The 27002-nt window shown below is 41.1% G+C and overlaps 2 protein-coding genes across 13 annotated transcripts in view; both read left to right on the plus strand.

Annotated features, from left to right (window-relative positions):
* The window catches only part of VWA3B (von Willebrand factor A domain containing 3B), a 178212-nt gene that overhangs the window by 108067 nt on the left and 43143 nt on the right, over positions 1-27002 (plus strand). For 10 of the 12 annotated variants that reach the window (XM_061431599.1, XM_061431598.1, XM_061431592.1 and 7 more), the window contains 5 exons: positions 3153-3269; positions 4678-4765; positions 4848-5004; positions 14209-14327; positions 20530-20580. In XM_061431599.1, the coding sequence (XP_061287583.1) occupies positions 3153-3269; positions 4678-4765; positions 4848-5004; positions 14209-14327; positions 20530-20580 (532 nt within the window). The remainder of the gene's footprint in view (positions 1-3152; positions 3270-4677; positions 4766-4847; positions 5005-14208; positions 14328-20529; positions 20581-27002) is intronic. The other 2 variants (XM_061431590.1, XM_061431593.1) reach the window with 2 other exon arrangements.
* Positions 6812-7178, plus strand: LOC133256505 (histone H4-like). The gene has a single exon (XM_061431328.1). It carries the CDS (start codon positions 6827-6829, stop codon positions 7136-7138), a length of 312 nt encoding a protein of 103 aa, XP_061287312.1. The 5' UTR covers positions 6812-6826; the 3' UTR covers positions 7139-7178.

Consider the following 27002-nt stretch of genomic DNA (forward strand, 5'->3'; position numbering starts at 1 on the left):
CCTGATTCTCCAAAATTCCTTTTCTCATTTACTTTCTGTTTGAAGAACTTCCTGTGTTCAGTCTTCAAGGGCAAGTCTGCTGGCCACAATAATTTTTTTCTTTGTCTAGGAATGTTTTTACTTTCTCCTCATTCCTGAAGGACATTTTTGCCTTGTTCAGAATTTGCAGCTGATTGTTCTTTCCTGTCTGTAGCTGAAAACATAGGGCCTCTCCCTCAGGCTGCCTACACTTTAAACATGAAACTGGTTCAGACTGGTTCAAACTGCTGCTTCCCTCTAGGTACTGGTTCCTTTCTCTCTGGCATGCTTTTTAAATTTTTTCTTTGTCTCTAATTTTCAAATGTTTAACTATAATGCATCTTGGCATGGATTTCCTTGGGTTTATTCTGTTTGGGGTTGCACAACTTCTTGATTTGTATGTTGTATCTTTCAGCAAATTAGGGGCACTTTCATTTATTACTTCTTTAAATAGTCTCTCAGACCCACTTTTTCCCTCTATGTCTTGGGACTCTGATGATATGAATGTTGGATATTTTGCTATTATCCTACAGACCCCTGAGGCTCTGTTTATCTTTTCTTGTTGTGTTTTCTATTGTTAAAATTGGCTGAATTCTATTATTCTGTTCCCAAAGTTCTCTGATAGTACTCTTTGCTATTTTCACCCTGCTATTGAGTTCACCCAAAATGTTCTTCATTTGTTATTTTTCAGTTCTACAATTTCCACTTGGAAATTTTTATAACTTCTATTTCTTTGCTGAGATTTTTCAATTTGTGTCAAGGGAATTTTATAATTAATGGCTGAACCATTTTTCTGACAGCTTCTTTGAGATCCTTGTCAGAATTCCAGCTTCTGATTCATCATGGTATTAACATCCTTTGATTGTTTTTTCTCCTTCAAAGTGTGACTTTCTTGATTCCTGATATGATGGATGATTTTTTTTATAGTTTCCTGAATGTTCTTTTATGTTAGGGACCCTGGCTGCTATTTATATCTTTTAGGTAGCAGTTGTCCTGTTTAAAGTTGACACATAAGTCTCACTTTGGCCTGCTCTTGTGGGTTCTAATGGTCATTTCATTTTGACAGCCTTTGTGGTATCATTTTGGTGCTTGGTTACCTGATGTAATTGCGGCTCCCACTGGTCCCCTTATGGTGCTTCCTGAGAGACCAGAGGAGTTTCCCCAGGCTAGGATGCTACATGTCTCTCAGTGAGGAAGGTTGTGATGGCTTCCTCTGCCATACACACACTGTCTCTTTTGTCTCCCCTTGTCTCTGGGCAGAGGAGGAGAGCCTTAAACCCATAGAGACCAAAGAAGTATTTGCTGTAGCTTGGTCCCTCTTTCATGTTCTGTCCATTTGCCCTTGTGTCTCTGTCTTAAGCCCACAGGGACAAAGAGGATTCCCATTCTGGCCACTTGTGTGGCAGCATCCCTTTTGCCATTCCTGCCTGGTCGTTCCAGTGAACCTGACTTTTGCTAGAAATGCTACTTGCTACTCATCCTGAATGTTTTCATGGCCTTTTGTCACTTGCACCATTTCACTTAGATTTGGGATTTGTTGCTCTTGTTAGGCAGCCCTGTGCCAAGTTTTTATTCTGATTCAATTTTTAATTTAGAAGAGTGATGAAATGTGGTGTTAGACTATACAGAGCTGGGGGAGTAGTTAAATGCTTGAATCCACTGCCAGATAAATATGTCTTCACTCATTATTTGCAGTTTGGGAATAGTACAGTTTTCATGTCTGGAAACTTTGGGAGCTGAATTTCATTTTCATTTGGACACATCTGTTGTTTGTACCCAGCAATTTTGATCAAGATGGCCTGCTGGTATAGTGAGAAACAGGAGTTCACCTCTCCTATATGAATCATTTGTCTCTTTTGCTCACAGACACAGCTCCTGAGAAAATTTATCCTTCCAAATTCCTTGTTACAGAAGCAATGGAGACAGGAATCACCCTATTTGTTGCCTAGAAAAGCAGTGACTATCACAAAGCACACTCCTGACTCCACACATGGAAACTGCTGGGGTTATCTTTCTGTGTGAAAGGCAATGCAGATTATTAGCTAATTTTCACTCTAATTTCTTGTAAGAAAGGATCTTAAGTCCCTTCTTGTTGAAAACAGGACACATTTCGTTTACAAATACTACATAAAGCTTTGGTACTACATAAAGGCCTCCAGATCACAAAGTACAGACAACAATTACAATTAGTGTGGTTTCTGTGATCCCATGGGAAAAGTAATCAAATGTCTTGGTGCAAATGCATTATCCTCTGAAGCAGTAATCCCCAACGTTTTTGGCACCAGTGACCGGTTTCATGGAAACCCATTTTTCCACGGACTGGGGTTGGGTGAGTGGGGATGGTTTTGGGATGATTCAAATGCACTTCATATCTATTATTATTACATCAGCTCCACCTCAGATCATTATGCATTAGATCCCAAAGACTGGAGAACCCTGCTGTAAAGCACACAGATTCAGTGTCATTATTTACTTAGTGTCTACTTGCTAGTTGAAAGGACCCAACAGAGGGTAGAAAAGAATACAAATAAAAGTGTAGACAGCAGCTGTGGTGGGCAGAGCTTCTAAAATGACCTACAAAGAGGTCCCGTTCTAAACCCTGCACCCTGTGAAGGTAATGGGCATCACTTCCCTGATTATGTTATGTGTGAGCCTCAGCCAGGGTTCCTAGGAGAGCCCCATGTACTCACATGAGCCCTTGAATGCGGGGGCTTTTGCCAGCTGGTGGCAGAAGAGGAAGTCAGAGATTTGAGGCAAGAGGGAAATCAGTGTGCCATTGCTGGTTTGAAGAGGGAGGGGCCCATGAATAGGAATGGGGGTGATTAAGAAGCTGAGACCCCTGCATAACAGCCAGCAAGGAAATGGAACCTAAGTCCTCCAACCACAAGGAAATAATTTCTGCCAACAAGCTAAAGGAACTCAGAAGCAGATCTTTATCCAGGAGGGGCAGAGCCTGAACTCAGATCAGTAGAATCCACCATTACACAGCATCTACTTGGTGGCAGCACCGTCCCCCTGAGGGTTGGGAGACTAAACCTGCTTTCTTTTTAAAGGTCCAAGGACACAGCTGCATCTCCCGAAGCACCTCCTTCCATCCCAAATTCCTTTAACCCTTCTCCCTGTGACACCCACAGAACCAACCAAAACCAGCCTGCTCAGAAGCCAGCTGTCCACCCTCAGGAGCTCAGCCTGCAGTGAGAGGAGGGACAGGCTTTCCAGTTCTAGCAGCTGGAACATGCCAAGTGACAGGGGTAAGCTGTTGAGGGTCTATACATCAGGAAGCCCAAGCTGGTCTCCCCTCCCCAGTGCGTCTTCTCCTGAAAGAGCTGAGGAGAGAGATTGAGGGGATGCAGATCATTTTTAAGTGAGTCTAGGTTTCTACCTCTTCTAAGGACTCCCTGATAAGTCAGGTTGTCTTGCTTTAGCGAACGGGCCTTCCTTAGGGCCAGACTTGCATTTATCAGTCCCTGGGTGTTTAATACACCCTTGGCTCGTGTAACCACTGGCACTAGTGGTGGTGCTGGCTGCCACTCTGTGTTCTGAATTTGAGAACCTCATGCTCTCAGAACTGTGAACAGTTGGTTTATTTTCTTCCATTCATTCACAGGTGGTACCATCTGACGAGCCCCTCTCTGATCCATACTGTCAGCCTTATGGGGGCTAAATATGAGGAAAATTCGACTTTTCCACTCAGTGTTTATTGATGATATCATTATTTTTAAAATAGTAAATTTAAAGACTTAATTTCCTAACATTTTAATTCCTATAGCACTTTCCCCTAAGTTTCATGGAGTTAATAAATAATAAGCCCCCGGCTAAACACACACATCCGCACAACCCCTTAAGTAGGAGGAAGCGCATGAGGGACAAATTTATACCTGCTGTTACTGAGCCATAGCTTAATCAAACCTTGTGTTCTTCAGTGCTGATCTGTGGGGTGCCTTTTCCTCAATTTTAATTAACCTTCCATATTTCCTAAATCTACTACGTGCACAGTCCTTTAAAAGGATTATCATATGATGACTGAGATGTGATTTCTTAGGCATTTAACTAGCTCACTCCCAAACACCCCTTCTTCTACTAATTCAATTAGCTAATATTGCTTTTCATTTGTAAATCCAAGCTTCTATAAAAATAGACATTAAAAATTCCAAATAATAGTTTGAAAATTTGAACTTACAACTAAATAGGACTTAGTAGGGATTTTGGTTTTCCACATAGAGCTGAGGAATCAGGGACGAAACTGTCAAAAACTGAAATGTTGAACGAGGCTGTCCTATATAGTCTGGGGGGAGTCTAATGAGGGCAACACTGAATAATTATTGGCTCATGGCATTCTTATTTGACATTTAGAAGATACATTTTCTGGAGTGTGAGAGAATGAGTCCGTCTCATCCTTCCACAGAGAGAGATCTCAGTGGGTATGGGGTGAGGTAGATTAGTTAAACAATGCGAGTACCCTATTACCCGGGTATCAGCCTTTAGTGTCCATTGCAAATTCATTTTGCCTAGAACCCACTCAGAGATCAGCTCTTGGAGATATAGTCCATTCATTAGTCCTCAGACACACTGAACCCAGAGATGAGTGTGATCCTTTTGCATTTTGATATGAACCCCACATGTGAGGAAATTATACAGCTTCCATTTTCTTTTCTACAGAAATGGGCATCCTGCTGACAAATGAGTTTCCAGATGACAAGTCATTAGAAAGATTGACTCGAGAAGGAAGCCAAGTTTATGACCAAGAGTGAGTACTTCAGTTTTACTAGGACAGGCTTGTTACGTGTTTGTTTGATATGTCTTAAAACGTCACAGTCTCATGTTCTTAGTTCTGCAGGAATGTCTTCAGCAACCTGGCTCAAGATCCACGGCTTGGCAGCCAAGAAGCTCACCATCATGGATGCTTTGTCCATGGCTGCCATTCCTCACAGCTCCACCTACGTCCCTGTTCTGGACAAGCACGTTGTTTCCAAAGTCTTTGATGAGGTAGAACTGATTTTCTATACGTCCCTGCTTGATGTACTTTTCATTTCCTGCTTACATAGAAAGTAGTCCACTTAATGTCTTGTACAGTTGTAATAGAAATGTATTTCAGCCATTGGGAAAGAATTATTCATAAAGACAATGAAAAGTAGAGGGAGAAGCTCTAAGCATTTTTGCTTCTAAGCTGAGAAGAAATTGGCCTTTGTTTGGTTGGCAGTGCATGGCTCCTTGCTAATGGATGGCAGTGTGGAGCTGCAGAAATGTCTGAAAAGCCTCTATGTCAGAGTCACGAGTCATGAGAGAATACCATTCAATATCAAAGGTCAGGGAGAACTTGTGGGAAATTATGATCCTCCTTTGCTTACCTTCTCTTCCTAAATACAGTGGCATCTTTTCCATCATAAAAGTCTCCAATGGAAAAAATCAAAAGGAGGGAAGGAGAACCACATGGGGCTGAGAGAGAGAAACATGTTGAGTGATTTTCAAGAAGGAAAATAAATGGAAGAGTATTGAGGGTTGTGTTTAGAAAGCAAAGCCAACGAAACAGGACATGTATTTTTCTCCCGTGCCTTCCACCACGGGCACTCATGCTCAGGGCCTTCTGTGGCACACGTAGTACACACATGCTTTCCTCATTCCATTATTGATAAGAGCAAGAATCATGACAATGAAGCAAATAATAGTGCAGTAAATTCCAGTTTCACCCTCAAAGCACACATACATCTTTTATTTAATATTTTCTCTAACTGGAAGAGACCCTCAACTAAAGAAAAGAATGGGAAAACAATGATTGAAAAATACAAACCCTCTGGGTGAGATATATAGCTTTTATATTTGGACCTAACAGTTTTTTGGAAAAGTAGACAAAAAGTAGAATGGAGCTGAAAAGGAAACATGAATCTTAACTTCCTTCACTGAGAATTTTAATTTACTTTTACTCCAGTGTCCTGTGTGCGGCCACGTCTGTCTGGGTAGAATTGTAAAGCATCGTTTGGTTTTGTCCCCAGCCATTTGTTTCATTCATGACTTATGTATGGGCTGTTTCTTCTTCTGGAACACAATGCTGTTTTGGTTTTCATGTTTCCTGGACCAGCATCAAATCTGTCACCTTGGAAATGAAGTGTTGAGCAGAGAGGTTGCCCTGGCAACTCTTCATTCAGTTCATTCCAGTTCAGTTCAGTCGCTCAGCTGGGGCACGTTCAGTTTTCAGTGGACCAGATAACTTTAACCTTAGCTCTTTCAAAACAATGAATTCATCACCAAGTCATATACAGAGTAAAACTGCTTTAGCTATTTGATGAATCTGGAATTTAAAGCTCTTTATTGCCAATTGCTTTGGAAAAAAAAAGAATGTGGGAACAATAGTTTTTGCATCATTGGAAAGGCCACTACAACATCACACATCATCCTATCTTCAACAGCATCTCATCAAAGCTTCCTGCTTTGCTCTAATCTGGGTCCAGCACATAGCTCTATGACCAGGTAGCCTGGGCTTGCACCCATCCCTGTCACTTACTCCTGACAGGCCATGGCAAGGTCTTTTAATCAGGTATGTGAGGAGCCCTCGTGCTGGGTTCTTTTTTTTAATATTTTTTATTAATTTATTTGGCTGCACCGGGTCAGTTGTTTCACATGGGATCTGAAGTTGAGGCATGTGGGATCTAGTTCCCTGACCAACGATTGGCAAGCCCAGGCCCCCTGTGTTGGGAGCGTGGAGTCTTAGCCACTGGACCTCAGGAAAGTCCCTCGTACTAGGTTCTGAGAGAAGCATTTTATCTCATCAAAGTGTCTGATCTAAAACTTAAAGCAGATTGCGACAGCAACCATGTCTGGTCGTGGGAAGGGTGGCAAAGGCCTCGGCAAGGGGGGTGCTAAGCGCCATCGCAAAGTCTTGCGGGACAACATTCAGGGTATTACTAAGCCAGCTGTCCGGCGTCTGGCTCGTCGTGGAGGCGTCAAACGTATCTCTGGTCTTATCTACAAAGAGACTCGTGGGGTGCTGAAAGTGTTTCTGGAAAATGTGATCCGGGACGCGGTCACCTATACGGAGCACGCTAAGCGCAAGACTGTTACCGCCATGGATGTGGTCTACGCGCTCAAACGTCAGGGCCGTACCCTTTACGGTTTTGGTGGTTGAGCAAAGCATCTAGCTTGAAACGTTTAGAAAAACTAAAGGCCCTTTTCAGGGCCGCAAAAAACAAAAAACAACAACAACAACAACAAAAAATAAAACTTAAAGCAACCTAGTGAGGTGACTATTTATCTCATCATTTAGCTGACAAGCAATGTTAGGGATGCTGCTAAGGGCATAACATTTTGCTGCTTTCAAATATAATAGCATTGAAAACTGTGTTGATAGAAAAGTTAATTAAAAATTTTAAAGGACAGTTAATACAAAAACTGTATGTATTCATTGTGTAGAAAATTGGAAAATACAGATAAGTAGAAAAGAAAGAAACATTAGAATATAATTTCTCACAGATTAATTATTTGATGACTGTTTGATCAAAGCTTTTTCATTACATATATTGTCTTTTGTTCTCTGTTTTGTTTTACCAAATGAAGTTGAACTGAAGATACTCTGTGCCTTGATTTTTACTCAACAATCTATTTTGAATATCATTCCATACCAGAAAATTTCATTCATAAAATTTACAAATGCAAATTTCATTTATAAAATTTACATTAAAAATAATCTTTTTACTTTCTAAAAGTTTAGATTGAAGTTTGTGAGATGTAACCTACCCTGTTGTAAGTAATGTATTTTCATGGGTTTATGAATGATCTTATTGACACACCTCTTTGCCAGTTAATTTTGTGGCCCTGCCTTCAGTTTGCTCTATGGAAACCTGGAAATGTTTCTATTTAAAAAGCAGAGGTTTGGGACTTCCCCATTGATGCAGTGGCTAAAGACTCTGCCTTCTAATTCAGGGGGTTCCGGTTTGATCCCTGGTCAGGAAACTAAGATCCCACATGCCATGGAGTGCGGCCAAAAATTAAATAAACACAACTTGTTTAAATAAATAAATACAAGCAGAGGTTTAAGCTTTAGCACTGCACCTGTGTTCAGAGTCAGCCATGCGGGATGTGCACAGCCTTCGCATTTTCATTACTCACAGCCAGTCAGACCTCTCCTTGCCCAATCTGGCGGCAAGCTCTGGGATATGTATAGGAAGAAATGATTTAGTTGAAAAACAGTGAAGGTGTTGAATTCAGTCAGTGTCTAATGATAAATATATAAACACCAGTTTGCATCATTTTCTCATTTTCAAAATGTTATGGGATCGCTTATAAACACAGCAAGAATGTGGTCTGGTCCAATTCTTCCTGGACTACTGTAACAACTAATGACAGTGCCTACAGTTCAGAAAGGCAATGCCAAAGAATCTGAGAACTCACCTCACACGCTAGCGAAGTAATGCTCAAAATTCTCCAAGCTAGGCTTCAGCAGTACGTGAACCGAGGACTTCCAGACCTTCAAGCTGGATTTAGAAAAGGCAGAGGAAGTCAAATAGCCAACAGCCAATGGATCATAGAAAAAGCAAGAGAATCCCAGAAAAACATCTACTTCTGCTTCATTGACTATGCTAAAGCCTTTGACTGTGTGGATCACAACAAACTGTGGAAGATTCCTAAAGAGATGGGAATACCAGACTGCCTTACCTGCCTCCTGAGAAACTTATATGCAGGTCAAGAAGCAACAGGTAAAACTGGACATGGAACAACGGACTGGTTCCAAATTGGGAAAGCAGTACATCAAGGCTGTATATTGTTACCTTGCTTATTTAACTTATATGCACAGTAGATCATGAGAAATGCCAGATTGGATGAAGCACAAGTTGGAATCGAGATTGCTGGGAGAAATAGCAATAACCTCAGATATGCTGATAACACCAGCCTTATGGCAAAAAGCAAAGACAGCCTCTTGATGAAAGTGAAAGAGGAGAGTGAAAAGGCTGGCTTAAAACTCAGCATTCAAAAAACTAAGATCCAATCCCATCACTTCATGGCAAATAGGTGAGGAAACAATGGAAGCAGTGACAGACTTTATTTTCTTGGACTCCAAAATCACAGCAGATGGTAACTGCAGCCATGAAATTAAAAGATGCTTGCTCCTTGGAAGAAAAGCTGGTTTTTCCAGTAGTCATTATGGATGTGAGAGTTGCCATAAAGAAAGCTGAATGCCGAAGAATTGATGCTTTTGAACTGTGGTGTTGGGGAAGACTCTTGAGAATCCCTTGGACAGTAAGGTGATCAAACCAATCAATCCTAAAGGAAATCAGTCCTGAATATTCACTGGAAGGGCTGATGTTGAAGCTGAAGCTCCAATACTTTGGCCACCTGATGTGAAGAACTAACTCATTGGAAAAGACCCTGTTGCCGGGAAAGATTGAAGGCAGGAGGAGAAGGGGAAGATGGGATGAGATGGTTGGATGGCATCACCAGCTCCATGAACATGAGTTTGAGCAAGGTCTGGGAGTTGGTGATAGACAGGGAAGCCTGGTGTGCTGCAGTCCATGGCGTCCCAAAGAGTCGGACACGACTGAGTGACTGAACTGACAGTTCTGTGCCCCACTTTCTTCATTTAGCATATGTTAGGCACATATTTCCCTGTAATGACCATTTTTGGATGAATTTTAATAGTTGTAATAATATTCAGTAATATGAATTACTACAATTACTTTAGCTATTCCCTGCATTATTCGACAGTTTACTTGGCATTTTGTGAGTGCCTGTTTCCCTACATCTTCGCTGTCACTTAGAGCAGTAACATTAAAAACAAAAAAACCTGCCTATTGCTAAGGGGAAATGGTACTCCAAATTTAACTTTTTTTCTTTTATTGTTTGAGAACAGTTTTTTATGTAAGCTAAATATATCTCTTAAAATTTTGGTTACATCATTCACATTCTTGGCAAACACGTCTTTTAAAATAGCAAAGTTATGCTCATTTCATGCCTCAATCACCAAGAACTCAAATCTGGTGGAGTTTAAGACACAGTATTTTACAATATAGATAAATTTCTAAAAATGTTGGAGCTTTAGCCATTACTTGAATTTATATAATTTTAGTATTTTACATATTTCGAAAATGGTTACTTTGCACATGTATTGTGTTTTAGAAACTAGTATTTTTTAACAGAGTAAAAAACTACAGAGTTCAGTGGAGAGGAAAACCAAGTAACAAAACTGCATTTCAATGTCTGTATATGGAAGGATTGAATGAGAAAATATATAGAGGGCTTAGGAGTTGGCAGACAGCAAAAGATAAACACTGTTATCATTATTGATAAAACTGTTCTCAACTATTGATAAAATTATTGGTTAAGGAGTGTCTCTGGTCTAACAGTGGGAAAAATTCTAGCAGAACCAGCCCAAAGTGAGGCTGTCCATGGATTCAGCAGTTATAGTCAGTGACTCTCTCTCTGCCCCTCTGCCTTTCTCACTCTGCTCTTCCTCCCTCGAGTTACAATCTCGCACAGACTGTGATTATCATTAATTTGGTAAGGCTTCTAGTTTAATCTCAAGAGGATTAAAATAGGCAATACCTTGAGGCTCCCTTTTATTATCAAATACTGTCCAGAAGGGCCCCACCATAAGTTAGTAATGCTTGATTTCCATTATAAGAGGTAAAAAGTAAAACATGTTCGAAGGACATGTGACCAAGTGGTTTCATTCCCTTTTAAGCAATGTCAGTTTCCTCATTAACTGCACTCCCCTCCCCACCTGCCTCCCTGCAGAAGCTGAACAGCCAGGATTCTGATCCCCCAAGTCCCTGTGAGAATGCCCTTTATGACCTCACAGTCACACCAAACTTGGCATCATAAAGAGAATGTCCCGTGGGACCTTCAGCTGATCACCATGTTGTAAAAACTAAGACCACAGACTGAAGGTGTGGAGCATGACTTTGTCTTTCCCTCAATCTGCACACAGAAAGGAATGAGAGTGGGTGCACATGAGCCACATTTGAACTGCTACCACCCTGAAGTCCAAGATGGCCATGCAAGGGATGAGATCCAAACCCACGAAAGAGGGAGGTAGAACGTTAAACAAAGGGTTTTCTTTACACACCTTCTGGCAGGGGTCCAGCAGATCCTGATGAAGTCATATAATGTTGCTAAATATTTTGTGGTGTTGATTTGCAGTTGAGCCATAAGTTGGCAATTTGAAGAGCTGTTCATAGACTTCTAAAGGGAACTTTTTCCCAGGAGGGATAAGAGTGTAGGACCTTTCACTTTTTTTGAGGCTGTTTTTTCCCTCTAAAAGTTTATGTGGTATTTTAAAAGATGGTGGGTTTTGTTTGTGTTTTTTTCTTTTTCACTTTTGTAAATTTCTTTCAATATTCAAAATCCAGTCAACTCACCTTTATTTTTTGTTTGATTGATTTTTGGCTGCACTGGGTCTTCATTGCTTTGCACAGGCCTTTTCTAGTTGCGTCGCGTGGGCTTCTCTTGTTTCAGAGCCTGGGATCTAGGGCGCGTGGGCTTAGTTGGTCTGCAGCATATGGACCCTTCCCTGACCAGGGATCAAATCCATGTCCCCGAAATTAACAGGAGGATTCTTAACTGCTCAACCACCTCGACTTACCTTTTAACCCACTGTTCAGGCTCCTTCTCTTGGACAAAGCTTGCTTAGAGGTCACATGATGAATTCTTTTGTCTTACAAGTAGCAAGATTTGACTATTCAGCCTAACTTAATTGCTTCCTTCTCAGTTTCCTGAATCTTTGGCTATTTTGTTTGTTTTGGTCTTGAGGTTTTAATTGCAAAATCAACATACATAGTTTTCAATTTCAATGTCTTTTTTTTTAATGATGTTATTTTATTATTCAAAATATTGTTCTTTTTCTCATCCATTTGTTTTCATGGCACATCTGTTTGTTCTTACACTTTCTTATAACTGTTACATCTTGGAGCAACTTAATCGCTAATTTTAATCAAAATTAATATAAAATTATTGTTAGGTGGTCATAAAATTAATTTCTACTCAAGTGAATTGATATTCAGATTGTTGATTTGCTCAGCTACCATTTGGGGCATTTTTGTGTGTGTGTGTTTAGGAGTTTTAGTTTGTTGGCTCATTTTTAATAAGACTTTTAAAAAATCTGTTTTTTCCTCTGCCTTCTTTTTTTTGCAGTTACCTAAATGCATCCCCTTACTCCCCGGTCATTGGCATTTAGAGCTCTTATCCCATGATGATACTGGGCTAGTGCAGATTGAGGGTGGCTTGGTTTAGTTCTTGGTTGTGAAGCTACACAAGCGTTCTCTCTCATCAGGCAGGGCCTTCTTGCAGGGGTGAGAGAACCTCACGCACCAGCTTCAGGCACTGAGCCTGACTCAGAGTCCCACTTGCTTCCTGGGAGCTGAGCTCCCTCTGCCCCTGCCGTCTTTGGACACAAGAGCCAACAAACAAACCTGCAGCTTCAGTCCTGCTGACATGTTCAACTTTTTCTCTATAGAAATATATCGATGCATCTTTCTTTTACTTTCTTTCCTTCTTATTTTCCTTCTTTTATTTCTATGCATTTCTCTTAAATAATAACAATATAATTTTTGTATGATTTGGAGGCAAAGGGAAGCATGAACTCTGTATCATCTGGAATGAAAGTAAAAATTTACTTCTTAAAAGTGATTGCCCATATTTCTAAAGTGCCTACATGCTCCTTGTGGTTGGAATCACATGCAGTATTGAAACACCACTGTATCTCAGTATTTCTCCTGTTAGACTTTCTTTTGCATATGAATATTAAGATATGGAATATACCTTTTGAGGAACATACATTTATTCCTTTATCAACAGATGTTTGTAGAGGGCCAAGCCTTGTTCAGGTGATAGAAATAAAGAGGTGATGAAACAAAGTTCCTGCTCTTAAGGAGCTTACATTTCTAAAGAAGGATAAGTGAAAGTCACTCAGTCCTGTCCAACTCTTTGCAACCCCATGGACTATATAGTCCATGGGATTCTCCAGGCCAGAATACTGGAGTGGGTAACCTTTCCCTTCTCCAGGGGATCTTCCCAACCCAGGCATTGAACTCAGGTCTCCTGCATTGCAGGCTAATTCTTTACCAGCTGAGCCACAAGGGAAGCTCAAGGGAGGATAAATAATATGCAAATAGGTAAAAGTGAAATATTGGGCTTCCCGGGTGGCTTAGTGACAAAGAAACTGCCTGCCAATGTAGGAGACCCAGGTTCGATGGTTGGGTTGGGAAGATCCTCTGGAGAGGGAAATGGCAGCCTACTCCAGTATTTTTGCTCAGGAAATCTCATGGACAGAGGAGTCTGGTGGGCTACAATCCATGGGGTCACAAAAGAGTTGGACACGACTTAGCAACTAAGCAGCAACAAAAAGTAAATTATTACAGGTCCTATTAACATAGCATGGAATCAGAGACATCCCCAAACCCAGAAAGAAGCAAGCATCAGATGCAGACAGAATTTTTTTTGAATGCCCTCTCATTCTGGTTCTCTACTGTTGTTACAGAGCATGGTTTCATTGATCACTAAGCTGTCTTTATTTTACATGTATAAGAATCTCTTCCAAATTGATAAGGAAAATGGCCCAGAGATATTAATTATAATCATATATTCTCAAGAGAAAATCAAGTTTAAAATAAGTACTTGAAAAAGATGTTGAATCCAACTGAAAAGTGAAAGTGTTAGTCACTCAGTCATGTTTGAGACTTTTGTGACCCCATGGACTCTAGCCCGCCATACTCCTCTGTCCATGGAATTCTCCCAGCAAGAATACTGGAGTGGGATGCCATTCCCTTCTCCAGAGGATCTTCCCAACCTAGGAATTGAACCCATGTCTCCTGCATTGCAGGTGGATTCTTCACCATCTAAGCCATCAGGGAAGAACCTAACTAGTCATTTACAAAGTAGCAGCAATGAGATTCTATTTCTTATTGCTCATGCCCATCAATTTGACAGAGTCTTATGAAGAGAATACTTGGTTCTGATTAGGGTTTCCTGAAATAGTTTTTTGAGGTGATGGTTATTTTTAAAATATGTGGTTTTAAAAATTGGAAGGAAAAGGTTAGCAATGATATCTCTGATTTTTATTTCTTTATTTTTTATTTTCTGTATTTTCTAATTTCTCTACAAATCTAAAGTATTGATTTTCTAGCCAGAGAAACATATTATACAACCATTGAATGGAGTTTTGAAGGCACATGTTAAGTGACACTTTCCTTTGACATTGGTGTATAGGTGTTCCCTCTGGCACATGTGTGCAATGACACAAATAAGATGACTTTAATTAACCCCCAAGGAGTGAAGCTCAATATCTACAAGCAAAAAGTGGAACAGGCAATTAAGTCCTATGAAAAGTGAGTATTACTCCTGGCTACTCTTTAATGGATGTCGAATTTGTTTTGGCTTTTCTCTTGTTTTAGCTTAAAATTTTCATCTGGAGCAGCTATTTAACAATAGTCCATAAGAAGTATTAACAGCAGCCCCAGCTAACAGAAGGGGCTTCCTCTATGCCTGTGCTGCATTAAGTACATTACCTGAATGTGCCCAACAGGGTTTCCAAGAAACCATCTTTCCTTTCCAAGCTCTGTAGACATCTCATGTTTCCATAAACTCTTTTTTCTTTTTAAAGATTTTTAAAGATTTTCTTTTGATGTGGACCATTTTTTTTAAGTCTTTATTGAATTTGTTACAATATTGTTTCTATTTTTTATGTTTTGGCTTTTTGGCCACAAGGGATATGGGACCTCAGCTCCCGGACCAGGGATTGAACCCCAGCCCCCTGCCTCGGGAGGTGCAGTCTTAACCACTGGACTGGCAGGGAAGTCCCTCCATGAACTCATAAAGCTTTCTTTTTAGCAGAGTGAACTGGACCATTTTAGCATTTAACTTTCTGTAAAGTGACTAATAAAACCCCACAATAATGACATAATTTACTTAAACAATTTTTAAATCAAAAGCAAGATGATGACCAAGTTGACTGCAGTGAAAACTGTACTCTTAAATAGTCACTGTGTTCATGCTGAGTTAGGGGGCCTGTCTTCACAAGGGCAGATAACCCAGGATTTGGCAGGCAACTGCCAGGCTGGAGAAGAGATCCAGATGGGAAAGAAACCCAGGGTCCTTGAATCCCAGCCCCTTCCTGGGGCCTGGCTCCTTCAGGCCTGACCTGGGAGCCCATCTCAGAGTGGAGATTACTGCTCTGTGGTTAGAATCTCACCCTCTCCCAGCTCTCTAGTCACCTCCCCACCCTGCCCTGTAGCACTTAATTACTCCTTATGCACACTCTTGATTAAACTTTGAGTTACCCAGCTCCTCCAGGCAAGTTCTTATTTTTGGTTCTGGAAGTTGTGCAACTGGGTTTTCATTTACTACCATGTGGTTGGGGAAAATCAAAGTAAGCAAAAGTGATCAGGGCCCAGGCCAGCCCTTACTGGTCTACTGTCATTTTTTCGTGTGTCTAGTGTGTGTTCAAAAAAGTATTGGTTTGGTCCCAAAGTTCGGATTTTTCCATTACATGTTATAGAAATACTCAAATAGACTTTTTTGACCAACTGAATATAAGGTCTGACTTCTGCCACCTGGAGTGCAAGACCCAGCCCAGAGACTGGCCTTTCTGTACTAGGCCCACCTCTGCTGCTGCTAAGTCACTTCAGTCGTGTCTGACTCTGCAACCCTATAGACGGCAGCCCACCAGGCTCCCCCGTCCCTGGGATTCTCCAGGCAAGAACACTGGAGTGGGTCGCCATTTCCTTCTCCAATGCATGAAAGTGAAAAGGGAAAGGGAAGTCGCTTAGTCGTGTCCAACTCGTCGGGACCCCATGGACTGCAGCCTACCATGCTCCTCCGTCCATGGGATCTTCCAGGCCAGAGTACTGGATTGGGTTGCCATTGCCTTCTCCTAGGCCCATCTCAGGCCTCTCCAAATCTGCTTACACTTGAGCTTCTTCTGCTACCCTCACCTAAGAACTGAGGCTGTGTTGCACGGGCTCCTTCTGTTGCCTCAAGGCTTTTCTGAGTCTTTGTGGGCCCTTCATTTCCCTCCAAGGCAGGCTGAACTCTCCCAAGGGTCACCCTCCCTGCTGGGCCAGAGACTTTGCTCTGTCTGGTCCTCTTCTCTGCCTCTTCCTCTGCACCAGGCAGGCCTTCCCTTGCCTCCAAGCTCTATTGCCACTCTCCCTGCCCACCCACCCAGCTATCCTCTTTCATCCCTTCTTGCCTCAGCACCAATGGCCACCGCCACCCACCCTGCCCAACCCAGAGGCCCTTCCCCAGCGACTCTCCAGCACCCACTTTGACTGTGGTGCTTGGGAGTGCTCCCAGCTTCAACGCAGGCCTGCCTTTCCCCTGTGAGGGTGTCAGCCCCCAGGGCAGACTCTGGGCTGCTGGCTTTCCCCCTGGTCTCCTCTTCTAGCAGGTGTCACTGTATTTATTTTGACTGTTGGAATTTAATTTGAATTTGATCTAATTCAGGTTTAGTTATTAAAATTCATCTAGTTCAGTTATATAAAATATAATATAATGATATCATTTATATTATAATTTAATTTGCTTGACTCATTCAAATATTTGAGTGCTGTGATTACCTGGTCTGTGAAAGCCTACTACAGGGCCACAAGCTGGGGCTTTGAGGTCAGACAGCTCAGGGGTTTCATTCTTGGCTCTGACAGTTGCTTGACAGATCATGTGACACTTGTGAGCTTCAGATTCCTTATTTGCAAAAATCTGGTTTGAAGGTTATGTAAATTATATACATAAAGAGCAACTAATGTTAATTACTTCCCTCTTTCATTCCCTGAATCTGCTGATGCTAAAATAACCATAAATACATGGGATGGAAAAGTCAAATAGTTCTTTCCACTAAGATGACCCTTTCCTGAGAATTTCCAGAAGGACAGAGACCCTCTGTTCCTAGGCAGAAGAGAGTCCTTCATTCATAGCAAAACCAAAATACAAACCTAGTAGTCCTTTGTCCCAGTTCTTACTTCCAATAAGTGAATCTGGAAAAGTCTTTAATACCCTCAGAGAAATATTATACCATATTGTTATTAAAATAATAAAATAGTATTAATTTAAATATGATTATTAGCATTAACTTTAATATGATTAATATTGATTGAATGTATATTATTTGGTATCATTAATTTGATGTTTATTTTAAATGAATTATTTAATATTGTTTTTAATAATATTAACATTCATATTGTATAGAACAAAGCTTCTGATCTTTTGTGTTTAATAGTATTTGTTTGCTGGTATAAATGTCAGTTCCCTTTTCCATCTTGCTCCATCTTTCTAAAGCTATGCAGACCATGAAAAAAAATTAGTGAAACTTGATTTATCCCCATCTCATCCCCAATAAAACATTTCTAAGGAGTTTCCCACCACAGGTAAGCCAGATATAACTCTTAAGTCTGTATGGTTGGGGATGACCAAGTAAGTTGGAAGCTCACAGTCCTTTGGTCAAAGTAGTGACACTCTAGCTATTTTGGTCACACCTAATTCCCTTGTGTTTCAGTATTTTAAGAATTGCAGGAGCAGTTTTGACTTTGTGTATCTGCACATAAGCTCTGAGGATATCAGTACTGGCTAGATTCTTGGGTGATTTTTCTGTAGCTATGTTCATGGTGAACCTGAGGTCAAGTTTGGTTCTCCTAAAAACAGAGGAAGATTGTGGTTTATCAAACCCCAGTATCCCAGATGGCTCTCATCCCACACTTTTAAAGGCGTTCCTGCAGCTGCCTTCCACACTAGTGGAGCCAGGATTCATATACTCTCCACGACCCTCAATTCATGCCTGCTTGCTTTTGCTGTGTGCTTTGAAATAGTTCAGTGAAGATGGCAAATGGAGGAATAATAGGGGATATGAAATACATACCCTCTTACGAAAATATCTTCTGAAGAAACAAATTAAAATTAGAGACGGGGGACTTCCCTAGCAGTCCAGTGGTTAGGACTTCTCACTTCCAATGCAGGGGGTGTGGGCTCAATGCCTGGTGGGGGACTAAAATCCCACCTGCATGCAGCATGGCCAAAATAATAATAATAATAAATAAAAACACTAACCTTTGAGCACTTAGTACGTGACAGGCACTGTGGTAAGCTTTTTTTTTTATTTTAAAAATAAAATTAGAGACATGTCATAGCTAATTGGACCCACATTCACCAACCATTCCTGAATTTCTAAGTCTCCCTCTTCTTTAGAACCTGGAAGGAATGAGCCTTAGTTATTTCTGATCACTTTATACATACTGCCCATTTAATCCCCTCAATGCCAGGAGTAAGTGGTGTTATCCTTGTTTTATTGGTAAGAAAGCAGTTTTCAAAAGTTGCATAACAGGGGTTTCCCTGGTGGTCTAGTGGTTATGAATCTGCCTTGCACTGCAGGGGTTGCAGGTTCGATCCCTGGTTGGGGAACTAAGATCCCACATGCCATGGAGTAACTAACTAAGCCTGAGTGCCACAACTACTGAGCCTTGCATGCCACAGCTAGAGAGTCCAAGTGCTGCAACTAAAACCTGACACAGCCAGATAAATGAATATTTTTTAAGTTATGTAATAGAAGCACACAGCAGTAAAGCAGAGCCTCTGAGATTTGAACCCAGACCAGAGCCTGCCAAGCCCTTGTCTACATTCCCAGCCTCTCTCTTCCATTGCCTCCACTTTCAAGGTTTAAATTTTAAAATATTTTAAAATAGTTTTTTATTTTCCATAAATGCACACAAGTTTTAGAAGCCCTCTTTAATCAACCACATGATTAAAGAAAATTGGGACTTCCCTGATGGTCCAGTGGCTAAGACTCCACACCCCCAATGCAGGCAGCCCAGGTTCGATCCCTCAGGGAACTAGATCCCACAGTCCACAACCAAAAAAATCCTGCATGCCACAATGAAGATTAAAGATCCTATTGTGTGTTAGTCGCTTAATTGTGTCTGACTCTTTGCAACCCCATGGACTGTAGCCTGCCAGGCTCCTCTGTCCATGGGAATTCTCCAGGCAAGAATACTGGCTGGAGTGGGTTGCCATTTCCTTCTCCAGGGGATCTTCCCAACTCAGGGATCGAATCTTCATTGCAACCCAGGTCTCCCTCATTGCAGAAGAATTCTTTACTGCCTGAGCCACCAGGGAAGCCCTGCGTGCCGCAACTAAGACCCAGGGCAGCCAAAATAAATAAATAAATAATTTTTTTTAAAAGAAAGCCAGTTTCTTGTGACCCATGGACTATAGCCCACCAGGCTCCCCTGTCCTTGGAATTTTCCAGGCAAGAATACCTAAGTGGGTAGTCATTTCCTACTGGGATCTTCCTGACCCAGGGATCAAAACTGGTCTCCTGCATTGCAGGAAGGTTCTTTACCGTCTGAGCCACCAGGGAAGCCCTTCTAAAGAGGCCACAAAGAACCAAAACTATCAAAGGAGACAGGGGCAGAGCTGGCTTGTTTCCTGCTTCCTGACACTTTCTATCACTTACAGAGCCTGTGTTTACCTGTGTCAGACATAGTTCTATGTACGATGCATACACTTGCTTGTTAAATCTGCACTGCAACACTGGTTGGGAGATACTGTTATTATCCGCATTCTACAGAAAAGTTGGCTACTGGCCCAAAGTCTACTGGATAATAAGAGGGGAACACTGAGCTTTGGGCCCAGTGGCTCCAGAGTCTGTGCTCTTTACCACCACACTAGACCCCCTTTCCATGACCTCCCCAAGCTCATGATGGGTGATCAGGGCAAGATAACACCACCCAAAGTATGCTCCCAGAGCCCTGTGCCACAGACACTGGGCCCAAGGATTAGGAGCGTGCCTCCTGGGGAGTGGCAGTATTCTCCCACTCCATCTTATTGAGACTTTTCTTTTCATGGACACAGCTCACAGCCCATGGAGCCAGTGTTCTGTGCTTGGTGCTCCTGGAGCACCACTGATTAGTAACAAGAAAAGGAGCTATAACTACCCAACTGAAAGCACTGGCTCCAACTTCCTCCTTTCCAGAATCTTTCTGCAAACATGTTCAGTGAGCTTAGTCTCAGCCCCAACTCTCGATGCTGGATGAGCAAGGCGCTTCATCATTCTGCCCCCTCAGCCGCCACATTTGGAAAACGAGGAGGTCAGGCTGGTTGATCTCTAAAGTGTATCCCAGTTCTCTTATTTATGACCCTATTAACCCTTTTTTGTTCTGCAAACCCAGACAGAAAAATGTCTACAGGAGGCAGGCTAAGGGCACACTTGTATTTTTCCTTAAGATGAAAATCAGATGTTTAAAAATATCTTCATGCAGAGGTAATGAGGACCAGTTTGTTTGCTGCCTTTTCTCAGCCTGGGTTTTACCTAATGGAGCTGAGAACTATGCCCTCCTTTCACATTTAGCATGGTTGCCACAGAGTCATAAAGCTTCTGCAGTCATGCCGAGGGAGGGAGACCCTCACATCCAGTCTCCAAGCAAGTGGCGATGGTGCGGTCCTGTGGGGGTGCGTGGCTTGGGCTTTCCCTGCCTGGGGTCAGCCTTTTCTTCTGGAGTAAAGTATTGCTATTAAATAATTATTGTTGACTTTTTTTTAAAACAGGCGCTTGAATAAAATTGTTTGGCGAGCATTATCTCCAGAGGAAAAAAAAAAGTAAGCCAGTTCCTTTTCATCTTTAAAATTGCTTTTTAATTTTGGTGAAATTCATATAACCTACAGTTAACAGTTTCTTTTAACTGTTTTTAAATGTGCTACTCGGTAATACTTAAGTTTTCAGAGTTAGTTCACTTTGCTGTACTGCAGAAAATAACATTCTAAAGCAACTATACTCCAATAAAAAAAAAGTTTTTTAATGTTGTGCAAGCCACACGTTCCTTTACTTTCAAAACTTCTCTATCATCTCAGAAAATACCTTGTACCTGCTAAGTACTCCTTCCCATTCCTCTCTCCCACTTTAGTAACTACCAGTCTGCTTTCTGGGCTTCCCTGATGGCTCAGATGGTAAAGAATCTGCCTGCAGTGCGAGAGACCTGGGTTCCATCCCCGGGTTGGGAAGATCCCCGGGTTGGGAAGATCCCCTGGAGAATGGCAACCCAGTGCAGTATTTTTGCCTGTAGAATTCCACGGACAGAAAAGCCTAGCGGGCTATAGTGAGTTTTGAAAGTCTCCCAATTTTGTTCTTCTATTTCAAAATTGTTCTGGTTATTTGTGGCCCCTTGAAGTTCAGTGTGAATTTGAGGATTGGCTTTTAAGAAAGTTATTTTAAGTCTTTGTCTGCCAAATCCAGTGTCTGAACTTTATGTGTCTGTTGCTTTTCTCCCCCTGTGAATGGGCTGTATGCATACATGTTTCTTGTTATTCTTTGTAATTTTTTGTTGAAAACTGAACATTTTGGACACTGTAACAGTAACTCAGGAAATGAGATTCTCTACCCTCCCCAGAAATTGCTACTGTTGCTTGATGAAGGCTGCAGTTGTCTGTTTAATGTCTTTCCACCTATTTTGCAAAGACTGTATTCTTTATCATGTGTGTTCATTGAAGTATTGTTTTGTTATCCCTGTGGTCAGCCAGTGACCTGACAGAGATTTCCCTACATGTCAGCCTCTCTCTTCATCAGGCATTCTTCTGAATGCTATGTAAGTATTCAACTACATTCTTGAGTTCCAAAACAGTTAATTCTATCAAGTAGTTGTTTTGGTGAAAAGACCAATTCCTTGATTTTTCTGCTCCACTGTCTTTCATGACATCACTTCCCTCCTTACCGTCTAAAGCATGATTTTGAGTAAGTTATGACACCGTTACTATATTACAGTGCTTGTGCTCAGTTGCTTCAGTCATGTCCGACTCTCTGCAATCCCATGGACCTTAGCCTGCTAGGTTCCTCTGTCCACAGGATTTTCCTGGCAAGTATACTAGAGTGGGTTGCCATGTCCTTCTCCAGGGGGTCTTCCCAACCCAGGGACTGAACCTGTGTCTCCTGCGTTGCAGGTGGATTGTTTACCTCTGAGCCACTGGGGAAGCCCCATATTGAGGTAGTCTCCTCATAATCCTAGTTTGTTGAGTGTTTTCATTTTTAATCATGAGTGTTGAATTCATCGTGATTTTGCTGTATCCATTGAGATGATAATTTTTTCCTTCATTTTGTTACTGTGATTTATTATATTGACTGATTTTTACATATTGCATTCTAGGAATAAGTCTCATTCTTCAGTGTCTCATTCTTTTAATGTGTTGTTGAATTTTGTTTGCTAGTATTGAATCAGTGTTCAAAAGCAATATTGGGCTGTAGTTTTCCATCTCGTAGTATCTTTGTCTGGCTTTGGTATCAGGGTAATACTGGCATCATAGAATGAGTTTCAAAATGTTCCCTCCTCTTCAATATTTGGAATTATTTGAGGAGGATTGGTGTTGATTCTTCTTTAAATGTTTGGTAGTTCTCTCCATGGAAGCCATATAGTACTGGGCTCATATTTGTTGGAAATTATTTGTTTGCTGATTCAATCTCCTTACTAGTTACAAGTCTGTTCAGATTTTTTATTTCTTTCTGATTCAGTCTTGGTTATATTTTTATAGAAATTTCCATTTCTTCTACGTTATCCACTTTGTTGGTGTATAATGGATCGTGGTAGCCTTTTATAAAATATCCTTCTTATTTCTCTGATACCAGTTGTAATGTTCATTCTTTCCTTTCTGATTCTAGTTATTTGACTTTTCTCTTTTTTCTTCTTCATCTAGCTAATAAGCATCTGTCATTTTTCTGCTCTTTCCAAAAACTAACTCTTAGTTTCATAGATTTTTTTCTACTGTTATATTTCACTTATTTCTGCTCTCATCTTTATTATTTCTTTCCTTCTGCTAACTTTGAGTTTATTCTTCATTTTCCCACTTCCTTGAAGTGTAAAGTTAGGTTGTTGGTTTGAGTATTTTCTCTTTTTTAATATAAGTCTTTAGCACTGTAGATTTCCCTCTTAGGACTGCTTTTGCTATGTCTTAGACATTTTAATATGTTATATTGTTATTTTAAAATAGCTCAAGATATTTTACAGTCTCCCTTATGATTTTTTCTTTGGCCCATTGGTTGTTTAAGAGCATCTTGTTTAATTTCCGCATATTTGATTTCTAGTTTTATTTCACTGTGATTGGAGAATATATTTTATATGATTTAATCTTAAAACTTTTAAGACTTGTGCTTTTACATGTGGTTTATCCTGAAGAGAATGTTCCATGTGCTTAGGAAGCATATGTATTCTGCTATTGGTTGGTAGTGTGTTCTGTGTATGTCTGGTCTAATTAATCTATCATGTTTTTCAAGTCCTCTGTTTCTTCATTGGTCTTCTGTTTGGTGATTGTATCCATTATTGAAAATGGAAATTGAAATCTTCTCTTATCGTGTTTCAATTTCTCCCTTCAATTCTATTAATGTTTGCTTCTATATTTGGGAGCTGTGAAGTTAGGTGCATATTTATAACTGTCATATCTTCCTTGTGGATGGACCCTTTTTACCATTATATAATGTCCTTCTTATATGCGAACTCAAGTGGGCCTTAGGAAGTATCAGTATGAACAAAGCCAGTGGAGGTGATGAAATTCCAGTTGAGCTACTTCAAATCCTAAAAGATGATACTGTGAAAGTGATGCACTCAATATGCCAGCAAATTTGGAAAACTCAGCAGTGGCCACAGGACTGGAAAAGGTTAGTTTTCACTCCAGTCTCAAAGGCAATGCCAAAGAATGCTCAAACTACCACACAGTTGCACTTATCTCACACACTAGTAAAGTAATGCTCAAAATTCTCCAATCCAGGCTTCAACAGTAGTGAACCATGAACTTCCAGATGTTCAAGCTGTATTTGGAAAAGGTAGAGGAACCAGAGATCAAATTGTCAACATCCATTGAATCATCGAAAAAGAGAGAGAGTTCCAGAAAAACATCTATTTCTGCTTTATTGACTACGCCAAAACCTTTGACTGTGTGGATCACAACAAAGTGTGGAAAATTTTTAAAGAGATGGGAATACCAGACCTCCTGACCTGCCTCCTGAAAAATCTGTATGCAGGTCAAGAAGCAACAGTTATAACTGGACATGGAACAACAGACTGGTTCCAAATCAGGAAAGGAATACGTCAAAGCTGTATATTGTCACCCTGCTTATTTAACTTATATGCAGAGTACATCATGAGAAATGCCAGGCTAAATGAAGCACAAGTTGAAATCAAGATTGCTAGGAGAAATACCAATAACCTCAGATACACAGATGACACCATGCTTATGTCAGAAAGTGAAGAAAACTAAAGAGCCTCTTCATGAAAGTGAAAGAAGAGAGTGGAAAAGGTGGCTTAAAACTCAACATTCAGAAAACTAAGATCATGGCATCTGGTCCCATCACTTCATGGCAAATAGATGAGGAAACAGTAGAAACAGTGAAAGACTTTATTTTGGGGGCTCCAAAATCACTGTAGATGGTGACTGCAGCCATGAAATTAAAAGACGCTTGCTCCTTGGAAGAAAAGCTATGATCAACCTAGAGAGCATATTAAAAAGCAGACATTACTTTGCCTACAAAGGTCTGTCTAGTCAAAGCTATGGTTTTTCCGGTACTCATGTATGGATGTGAGAGTTGGACCATAAAGAAAGTTGAGTGCCAAAGAACTGATGCTTTTGAACTGTGGTGTTGGAGAAGACTCCTGAGGGTCCCTTGGACTGCAAGGAGATCCAACCAGTCCATCCTAAAGGAAATCAGTCCTAAATATTCATTGGAAGGACTGATGGCTGAAGCTGAAACTCCAATACTTTGGCCACCTGATGGGAAGAACTGACTCATTGGAAAAGACCCTGATGCTGGGAAAGATTGAGGGTGGGAGGAGAAAGGGACGACAGAGGATGAGATGGTTGGATGGCATCACCGACTTGATGGACATAAGTTTGAGTAGGCTCCATGAGTTGGTGATGGACAGGGAGGCCTGGTGTGCTGCAGTCCATAGGTCACAGAGTCAGACATGACTGAGCGACTGAACTGAGCTGAATGTCCTTCCTTGTCTCTTGTAACAATTTATGACTTAAAATAGTCATAATTTTCTGATTTTTTTTTTCTGATTTACGAAGTCACCTTTTGAAGCTCTCTAGTGAATTTTTCGGGTTTCCCTGGTGGCTCAGAGGTTAAAGCGTCTGCCTACAATGCAGGAGACCTGGGTTTGATCCCTGGGTTGGGAAAATCCCCTGGAGAAGGGAATGGCAACCCACTCCAGTAGTCTTGCCTGGAGAATCCCATAGGCGGAAGAGCCTGGTGGGCTATAGTCCATGGGGTCGCAAAGAGTCAGACACGACTGAGCGACTTCACTCACTCACTCACTCAGTGAATTTTTCAGTTATTGTATTCCTCAAATACAGAATTTCAGTTTGGTTCTTTTTATGGTTTCTGTGTCTTTGTTGATATTCTTAGTATGTTCATCCATCATTTTACTGTTTCCATTTAGTTGTCTGTATTCTCTTTGAGCTCAATGAGCATTTTTAAGACAGTTATTTTCAATTCTCTGTCAGGTAATTCATAGCTCTTTTCTTTAGTGTAGATTTCTGGAGATTTATTTTGTTCCTTTGATTAGGCCACTCTTCTCTATTTCTCTTTATTCCTTAGTACTTTTAGGCAAGATCTGGACATTTGGAAAGGCAGACACTTGTCCCAGTCTTTATAGATGACTTCTTATAGGGGAAGACCTTCACCAATCATTCTGACTAGAGATTCTGGGAACCTCTCACAACTTTTCTGAGGGTATTTCTTCTCTAGGAGTGGTGGTGGTGGTGTGGTGTGTGTGTGTGTGTAATTTCCCAGTCAAAGAGATTTGCCCCTGTCTTTTCTCAGGAGCGGGTAGTCTTTTCCTCCCCCTGGTGTCTTTTTTGGGTACTGCAGTATCTCTGGTGCTGTAACCAGCCATGAAACTTGCCTTTGCTCTCAGCTGCCAGTAACCTGGCATGCAAAGTATGCTGCCATTTTTATTGGCACTGTGAGTCAAGTGAGACAAAAGCTAGTCTCTCAAGCAGCCCCACAGAAGGCGAAAATGTTGCATACATGTTCCACTCTTCTCTTTCGGAGAAGCCAGGATTTGATTTCCTCTGAGTTGCTCCCCCCGTGCCAAGAAAGGGGAGGGGCTAGGCCAGGCAAAGTGCAACAAATGTTCCAAATACACACTTCAGTGCCCATTCTTCTTGGCTTTGAACACCTGGAGAGCTGGTACCTTTTTTTTTTTTTTTTTTTTAGTTCTACCAGTTTATTGCCACCAACCCATGACCCTCCACCCTCATGCACACATGCTCAGTCATGTAACCCCATGGACTGCAGCCTGCCAGGCTCCTCTGTCCATGGACTTTTCCAGGCAAGAATACTGGAGTGGGTTGCCATTTCCTTCTCCGAGCTGGTACCTTTTAACTGGTTTCTTGGAATTCTCACAAAGGCAGTTTGTCCACATATTATTGTCGGCATTTCTGTGGGGGAATGAGGTCTGGGGTTTCTCATTTTACTATTTTCCTGACATCACTCCCATTTAGATTTTTAATAAGGATTTTTGCTGTCTTCTGGAGACAAGTTTATCTGTGAATTGAGTCCTGTGATTGTGCTGGGTTTACAGTGTGCTCTTCCAACACACACAACACACACTTAAAAAAATAAAAAGACGTGACACCTTCAGCAATAAGAGAATGATAATTATGAAATGTTCTTCCCCATATCTCCCTCACTCAATCTATCCATCGCCCTCTCTGTACCTCCTTCCATGAATATCTGACTCAGAAGTAGCTGGGACTGGAAATAGAATTTAGAACTTGGGCCCTCCACACCCCACTGGCTTTCCCTGGAATCATGCAGCCTGTTCATCAGCTGATAGAAAGTTTGGCTTCTGTTCTTTGTGAACCAAATCAGTGAAACCAGAAAATATAGGCCTATTTAGGCTTACAAGAGGACAGGAGATAAAGGTAGCTAAAATGAGCTAATAGAAGAATTATTGCACTGAGACAAATATTTGGGTTTAGTGTTTGCTTGTTTTCCAGAGTCACTGCTAGACATAGCTGTGTGAAATCTCTTTGAA

This window comes from Bos javanicus, chromosome 11, assembly GCF_032452875.1.
Source record: "Bos javanicus breed banteng chromosome 11, ARS-OSU_banteng_1.0, whole genome shotgun sequence".
Taxonomy (NCBI): domain Eukaryota; kingdom Metazoa; phylum Chordata; class Mammalia; order Artiodactyla; family Bovidae; genus Bos; species Bos javanicus.

Bases quoted from the DNA above. Each gene is read 5' to 3' on its own strand.
- LOC133256505 (XM_061431328.1), top strand. From the start codon at position 6,827: ATGTCTGGTCGTGGGAAGGGTGGCAAAGGCCTCGGCAAGGGGGGTGCT.